The sequence below is a fragment of the Physella acuta genome, unplaced genomic scaffold (assembly GCF_028476545.2).
Source record: "Physella acuta isolate Inbredline_101_S28 unplaced genomic scaffold, ASM2847654v3 ptg000240l, whole genome shotgun sequence".
NCBI lineage: Eukaryota > Metazoa > Mollusca > Gastropoda > Physidae > Physella > Physella acuta.
Genome location: NW_026731759.1, coordinates 532,194 through 540,284, shown reverse-complemented (window position 1 = coordinate 540,284; position 8,091 = coordinate 532,194). Strand labels below are relative to the sequence as shown.

The 8,091-nt window shown below is 33.8% G+C and overlaps 1 protein-coding gene across 1 annotated transcript; it reads left to right on the top strand.

The window, feature by feature from the left end:
* Window positions 1-8,042, top strand: LOC131938275 (uncharacterized). Its single transcript, XM_059296238.1, has 6 exons — window positions 1-143; window positions 3,765-3,853; window positions 4,204-5,172; window positions 5,363-5,527; window positions 5,907-6,155; window positions 6,242-8,042. Exons 1-6 carry the CDS (start codon window positions 44-46, stop codon window positions 6,536-6,538), a joined length of 1,869 nt encoding a protein of 622 aa, XP_059152221.1. The 5' UTR covers window positions 1-43; the 3' UTR covers window positions 6,539-8,042.
* The last annotated feature ends 49 nt before the right edge of the window (window positions 8,043-8,091 follow it).

Below are 8,091 nucleotides of genomic sequence, written 5' to 3'. Positions count from 1 at the left end.
ACCTATTATCGGCACAAGCTCATACATCCGTTTCTTATGAAAGATGGGACCTCCAGATTATAGTAAAATTGCTATTGGTGTTTCTGCAGCAACCGGCATTGTTTTGGTGTCATTTCTTTTGCTTAAAAAATTTGGCTATAAAGGTAAGAAGCGGCATTTTAAATCAACTTAATTTTAGTTAAAGTGAATCATAATCATGAAACAACCGGCGAAGTTAACAAATGAACAACAAGGACAACCAATGACAAATCCTGCCTTAAAAAATCCATAGAAATCTCGGGAACTAGCACAACTACTTCTAGATCTAGAATCTAGATCTAGAATATAGATCTAACTAAAATCTATTATCTATAGATCTAGGCCTTGTATTAAACTATATCAAATGATAGATGATGAAATCTATTTCAAGTAGCCTCTCTTATTTTAACATCTAGATCTAGAATAGTCTTAAGATGTAGGTTTAATTATGGATTTTTTTAAATAAAATATTGTGTTATTTCAAACACACCATTAAGTTCCTTACCCCTTAAGAGAACATTTGACACCACATTTAAATATCTAGCTTACTCGGTTGACGAGAAAAGAGAGAATTTGAAAATGAACCGACAATGGAAAATGAAAGTCAGAACATCGTTTTTGCTCCTCGACCGGCATAACATGACGTCGTGGACTTGTGTTCACGAGCTTTTAATTCCCGCCATGGTAATTGCGTCAGCTTAGGTTATTTACTCACCGGAAAATAACAAAAAGCACCTGGTTGATAATAAAACTAGAGATCTAGGCCTAGTTATTTTATTATTTATTAAATTCTACTCTACATGTTATTCATACCATTTTATGAAGTAATGAACACCTGCATAAATCAAATTACCATAATAAATATTTGTATTTCAAATTCTAATTTTAAATAATAAATATGCTTAAAATAATATGATAGTAATATAGTTTATAAATACAAATACATTTTAGAGATCTACACTCAATCACATTATATTGAGTCAACAGTGTGGCAGCTGAGGTTCATACATGGTGTCTTTTTTTTTTTTTTACATTACATTTTTTTTTCATCTTGAAAACATGACGTATGTGATTTTTTTTAAAATAAAATCTCCAAACATCGTCACTCGCGTGATTGCTTGCTTACGTTTACTATCCTGTGGATGAAAAATCCCACCACGGTCGCGGGTCACCGTGAGTTCAGCAGGCCTATAGTACACGTCATAGAATGAACACGCGTACACGAGATGGTCGGTGTCTTCACTTCTCTCTCTCTTCCCTCCCCCCCCCCCCCTTCTTCAAGCAAATTGAAAAACAGACCTACTTCCCTACTTCTGGTCATTTTTTTTAAAAGTTTGGTCATTTTTTTAAAGTTCACATATCAGTCAGGCATGCTAGACAGCCAGCTGTATAAAAAAAATATTTTTTTAACTAGATCTACGTCTAGCTTAAAAAAAATAACAAATAAACGCTTAAAATGCCCGTAAACAGAGGCGTAGTGAGGGGGGGGCATATGTCCCCGGGCGCCGACCTAAGGGGGGGGGGCGCCAAATTGAAAGTTTGAGGGGGGTGCAAATGAAAAGTTCGAGGGGGAGGGTGCAACTCGAAAGTTTGTCCCCGGGCGCCGACCTTAGGTGGGGGGGGCGCCAAATTGAAAGTATGAGGGGGGTGCAAATGAAAAGTTCGAGGGGGAGGGTGCAAATCGAAAGTTTGTCCCCGGGCGCCGGGAAGGGTTGCTACGCCTCTGCCCGTAAACAGATTATTTAGCGGCAAAAAAAAAGGCCGCCGAACGAGCATTTTTTAAAATACGCAGCAATGAAAAAGGCTAACGGCCGATCAATTAAGTCTAAAAATCGCCAGTAATTAGGCCTAGCTCTGAAAAAGGCCACTGAACGAGCATCACTAATTATATAAACGAATAGGCCACGCAGCGTTGACGAGGTTAACCACCGGTCACGAATTAAATGCAGCTACTGTCGGCCCGCAGAGAAGAAAAAAATCAATATACTAATAAAATTACTAATACAATAATAATTTCCACAATTTTACTTTTTCTGCACACGCTACAGTTGAATTATAATTAAAAAACTAGCCTTTACAGTTCATTCCGCAAAAAACAAAAACTAGTTGTTTCTGTGAGGTAACTAGCGTAACAATGACGTCACGATAGTAAACAAAGCGGACAGAAATATCTGCATGGGTACCTCATATGGAAATTCGATATAAAAAAGGCGAATCAACATAACTGTAATTACTCATTATAAATATCTCAATTATATATTTCTGCATCTGTACCGGGGGATTTCGACTATGTACTGGGCCGTTTAAGGCGGCAGTTCAGTTTTTCCCGAGAGTACTTGACAAGAATAGCGTGTATTAATTAGAACCACATATCTGGCAATTTTTTCGGTTATTTTCAGGCATGGCGTCCAATTATTTAGCATATCGCATTAAAATAATAATGAGAATTTGCGATATTAGCAAATTTTTCCTTTGTCGTGTATAGGACCCCTAAAATAAACATAAAAACCGTCAGAAAACGACGCGTGACGTTTCAGGGTCAGAGGTCAATCCAGCCATCTAAGCAATGAACCGGCCTATTAAGATGAGTGGTTCTTAACCTTTTTGTAGGTATCAAACACCACCAAATGTGCATTTAGCCATTTACTGTCCTAAACTACCTAACCCTAAACTCTTCTTGACTTAAATAGTAATAATATAAATAGTAATAAATAATTGTCCGCATTGAAAAATGCAATTGTCAATAATCATATAAGTATTATAAGTCAGGTGTGTGTCTTGACTTAAGCCAAACCCATGAGACTGACTTACCATATCTCTCAGGTTCAATCAAACCCAGGTTATCGACCACTGTTCTAGATTAGATCTAGACTAGGTTCGTAGAGAATTTTACTTGATTCAAATTTATCATAATATATTGTAACTATGGATATAGATTTAAAAAGAGCTCAGAGTTCTAGTTATATATTATAGAAGTATGCCTACAGGTATACGATTTGAGACGCCCTTGGTGTTTCAGTGTTAGCCACCAACCAATCGAGGGATTAAAAGTATCCCCGTATTCCTCAACATCATTCAAGGTCACTACCTCAGTGAATTTTTTTTTGCTTTCTTTTATTTATTATATAGTCGTCCCCCCCCCCCCCCCCCCCCCTTCTCCACCACTTACAGCATTTCTTTAAAAAAATGTACTTTACTAACAGGGTCAAAAGTGTAATTCAAAAAGGGAGAGGGGCTGTTTTTTTTTACTGCTATAGCATCATACAGGAAATTTGTAATCTTATTTTGTGATTAGTCTTAATTAATTAATCAATTGAGAACCGTTAATGACCTACAGTGGGCTCAAACTCCCAGAGTTGGCATATTTTAATGTTAATGTTAGTCAGGTCTCCAATTGAGTGGTTGCGCTTCAAGTAGCTTGACAAGGGTTGGTGGTTCTATCTGTTATAGTTTGGATCTTATTAATTTTTAAATTTTTGTTCATGGATGTTATTATTTTAATTTTTGTTCACTTTTACATATAGGCTAATGATTATTAAATGGCTGTGTGACTAATAATTTAAAAAATTAGGCAAAAATACTAAATTGAGTCTAGTAAATTAATCAACACATAATGTACTACTCAATTTTTTTGTTTTAAGATTTTCTAAGTGATGATCTCATTCTGTTAAAATGAGTTTTGTTCACAAATGAGTACGGTAAAAGATCATTCAGTAACTGTTTAATGTTTTAAACAATGTGTTTAGATAAACCAAGCAAGCCAACCAGAAAAAACATTAGCGGGGATGAAACAGAAACAAAATTCGTAGGAGACAATGCTGAATTTGATTCTCAGGTATGATATTAAAATTTTGGTTTAAAACTGATTGAAAATGTATTATAAACAATCCTTTTATTTAGTAAAAACAGGTGAGGTAACATGGTAAAATATTCTACTTTTACTAAGATATTGAAGTTCAGTTTTATAAAATAATAATTTTTATATAGGTAACATCTAGCATTCTAATGTATACTTTATTTTTTTCCTTATTTCAATACAAAAAATGCTGATAAATAATAGTCTCATGTGTTTTAACATTGTCATTGATAAGTTTGGAATGAGTTTTATCTCATTTTCTTTTTTATGCTTTTCTTACAACAACAAAATTAATTTTTGGTGTACTAAAATAGTTTTTATTTTCATAGCCAGACAATGAGCCAGAGGAAGCTGAACAATTTCTGGCTGATATATCAGAAGAATCAAAGCAGCTAAGTGATTTCCATGAAGGAACATGTGAGGAAGCTGGACAGAACCAACACAGTTTTATTGTACTAGATAATGAAAGAGTTGAACTGCCAGACAGTATCAACAAGCACAAAAAATCAGATCGAAGTAGTGATGAAAGCTCCTATGATGTTATTGATGATGACAGACTCGGGGAAACAGCAGATGAGGTAGCTGGCGCAGAGGAGGAAGAAAAAGGAGACATCAACAACCAGGCAGTCTTTGATGCTGGGAAAGAAGAAGAAATAAGCTCTGAAAGACTTGAAGAAAACTTAACAGATCCTATTGAAACAAGCATGGTTGTCATTGAAGAATCAAATCAAAATTGTAGTGAAACCTCTGGACTGTCCTTGTTTCCTAATTCTGGTGAGAGTTTGTTTGCAAGTGGAGAAGCCAGTGCTATATTGTCAGGAGAAATGCTGGACATGAAGGAGATAGTTGAAGACCCACCATCAGAAGATGAGATAGTCAAGGAAGATGTTTATATACTTGATGCAGAGCAGACACTCCTGTACTCGTCATTTGAGGGAAAAAATGAGTCTAATGTGGGTGATGGTGAAGCAGATTTAAGTGTAGTTTCAGGAGAGCCAGCTGAAGTAGATGACTCAAAAGAACCATCTACAGAAGTGGAAACTAGTGAGGCCGCTAAATTGGATCCACCTGTGCAAGAGGCTGTCCAGTCCTTAGAAACAATAGAATCAAGTGTACCAGTTGCCAATGTGGAGTCTGTGGAGATATCTAAAGTACTTGATAAGTGCCAGAATTCTCCAATGAATGTAACAAAAGCTGAAATCTTCAGTCTTGTAGATCAGTTGCGTCAGGATAGTCCTGTTTTACAAGGCACTGTCTTGGATTCCCTGGTTAGAATTGCTGCTTTTACTCAAAATATTGTAAGTAAACTCTTTCTTTTCCTGTTTATAAATATGTTAGTTCACTGCATATGCAAAGGCCTACATTCACAGCATATTGATTTAATTTGTTAAAAATGTATTTCTAAAAATTATTGTAACTTTTATAACACAACACAGTCTTGGTAAAGAAAAAATTGCAACTGGTCAATTATCTGTTATCCTTTAACAGAACAGTATCAGAGAGAGTGGTTGCCCTTCTGAGATCACAAGACAGATACAGAAGTATTGTAAATCCTTTGCTGATGGTGATTCAGGCACAGAAACTCTATTGGTTTCAACAAGTCAAGTCTTGACTAATCTCAGCATGGACCCTAAAACCCAGCAGGAACTTGGGGTAGGTTCATTAAAACATCTTGTATACAGTAGGAGCAAATGTGATTTTTTTAAAACTCAGATACAGAACTTGACATAGTTAAGGCTTGACAAATTTAAATGAACAAGAAACACTCTTCCACCTAGATGATTAAGTATTTAACTTGGCAATTCAAACCTTTACATGGCATACAATAATTATAAAAGTAATTTGTAACCAGGAAATAACACTAGAACTAATTGTGATTTACTTTCTAAATTAATATTTTAATAACTCAAAAGCGTGCAACACTTTTTCTATTACTTAGTGAGAATTGAGCAATTCTTTTGCATAAGACAATATTATACTAATTTTTTATAGAAAATTGTAGTCTTGAATGTTTTATTTTTTTTATTTTCAGGATTCTGTGCCAGCACTCATTGATCTTCTGCTACATGACAACTTGAATGACAACATCAGGCTGAATGCTTTACGTCCCCTTATCAATCTCTCCACAGAGAACACATATCAGGATAGCTATAAGCGCTTCATCCCCACTTTATTTGCAATGCTAGATTCTGGCTCACATATGGTTAAAGTTCAGAGTCTGAAAGTTCTTGTAAACCTTTCAGTTAATGAAGAACTGGTACCTTATCTACTGGCTGCTAAGGCAAGTTATTTTAATCAATTTCAAATATTTAAAAATAGATGAAACCTTGTAGATTATTATAACATAAGTCTCAAAATGTGTTTCAGGCACCAGAAAAGCTTTTAGAATTGCTAGATAGACCATCACAAAATGATGTCATCCTACGAGCTGTGACCATGCTGGCTAACATCCACAGTGTTATTGACCAGAATAAACTGACTGCTATCTCCTTGCCTGTTGATGAGAAAGTCGAGTCACCTGAGACTTTGTTTATGAAACTGACTGGCCTTGATCTGGTGAGCAACCTGCGTAGCAAAGTTTTTCGCTTGACTAGACATGATGATGAAGATATTTGCTACCAGGCATCCAAATTATACAAGTACATAGCTGAACCTAGCACTTGATCATCGTCAATCTTGCTTTAATATATACAATACTTTGAGTGTCAGTGCATGTGTGTTTTTTGATTGATTGTTTTAACCCTTTCAGTATCAACAGAACATTTGTCTGCTAGTTAAACAGATATAAACAGTATCCTATGTATGTTACGTTTTTTAAAATCTTTTTCTACAACTGTGAAGGAATGAAAATTTAGGCTTTTTTGGAACTGAAAGAGTTAAAACAAAGTTTAGTTTTTCAAATATAAAAGATTACGATCCATAGATTTTAAATAGGTTTGCATTTCCTTTTTAGTTTTATTTTTCTTTTCTTACACTATTTTAAAAAGAAAGTAACATAATTTATTTGACATCAGCCAGATGAATTTCCTATTTCTTTTTGAGTAAACAAGAACAAGGCATTTGGAAAACGAATAAGGATTTTCAGAAACTAGTTTTTGTATCAGAAATTTTTTTTGCCTCATCTAATACTAATAAATAAATAAATATATATATATAAATTTCTGATATGTTAAATTGGGTGGGTTTCTCTTTTTGTTTCTTTATTTGGTCTGGTTGTTTGTATGGAGAGTTGAGCAAGAGAACCTGTGGTCCACTGGATTTTGTACCAAAGCACAAACAGTTGGATGGATTTTGTTTTTCTCAATAATGTGGTTTAGACCAAGAGAGAAAATTTTGTTTTTATTGTTGAATCCAGTCTTTCATTTCAGATTAAAAGATGTTATTAAGCAATATGATCTAAAGAAATGTAAAACATTCAGGGAAATGACAAACTTGTACTTAGGAATGTAGATACCTTCGTCTTTAGATGTTTTACCTGCTTTATTTACTTACAAGTAAATGATTACATTTTTGTCACATTTTCAAATCTCTCTTATTCAGGACTAAATAATGATTTATTATAAAATTTCTATTCCATTTCTAGTTTATTCATTGCTACAGTTCATTAAGAAAGTATTATATTCATTTTACTCAATATGCCAATGTATTGCTTGCCAAGATTAATGATAATCTAGTTTTAAGTCACACTTGTAACCTTTAGATAAAAGATACATCTGTTCTAGCATAATGCTGATTTCAAAACTATTTATTCTTTAAAATTTTAAGTTATTTTTTCCTTTCTTTTAGAATTTTCAAGGGTGTTAAACACCTTTTAAAGAAAAAATAATTTACTTCTGTTTAAGGGTTGTCCATATAATTTTTTATTGTTAAAAAATTCCATACTGATGTTCCCTTAACTTCTCAATTTGGTTCTTAATTTTTTTTGGATCTTTTCTGAAATAACTGAGCTGGGTCAAATATATGTACTTTGATCAATATCAATTATTACAAATTACTAGTCTATTATAAATACGAAATTACTGCTAAATTTATTTTATGAACAACCCCTAGATTTGTCATGTGCTCATTAGTGAATGAAGTATATGCTAAATTGGTTCACAACTTCATTATCATTAAGACTATAATAAGCTTATTTATAGCGTTTGGATTAAATACAATTATGTAACTTGGTGATTTTTTGTTATTTTTTAAAAATAATTAATTTGATAAAAATTAGA

Excerpts from the sequence above, each read along its gene's own strand:
- LOC131938275 (XM_059296238.1), top strand. The coding sequence starts at position 44 with ATGGGACCTCCAGATTATAGTAAAATTGCTATTGGTGTTTCTGCAGCA. Across the intron at positions 144-3,764 it reads TAAAAAATTTGGCTATAAAG|ATAAACCAAGCAAGCCAACC; the intron begins GTAAGAAGCGGC and ends CAATGTGTTTAG. Across the intron at positions 6,156-6,241 it reads CTTATCTACTGGCTGCTAAG|GCACCAGAAAAGCTTTTAGA; the intron begins GCAAGTTATTTT and ends AATGTGTTTCAG.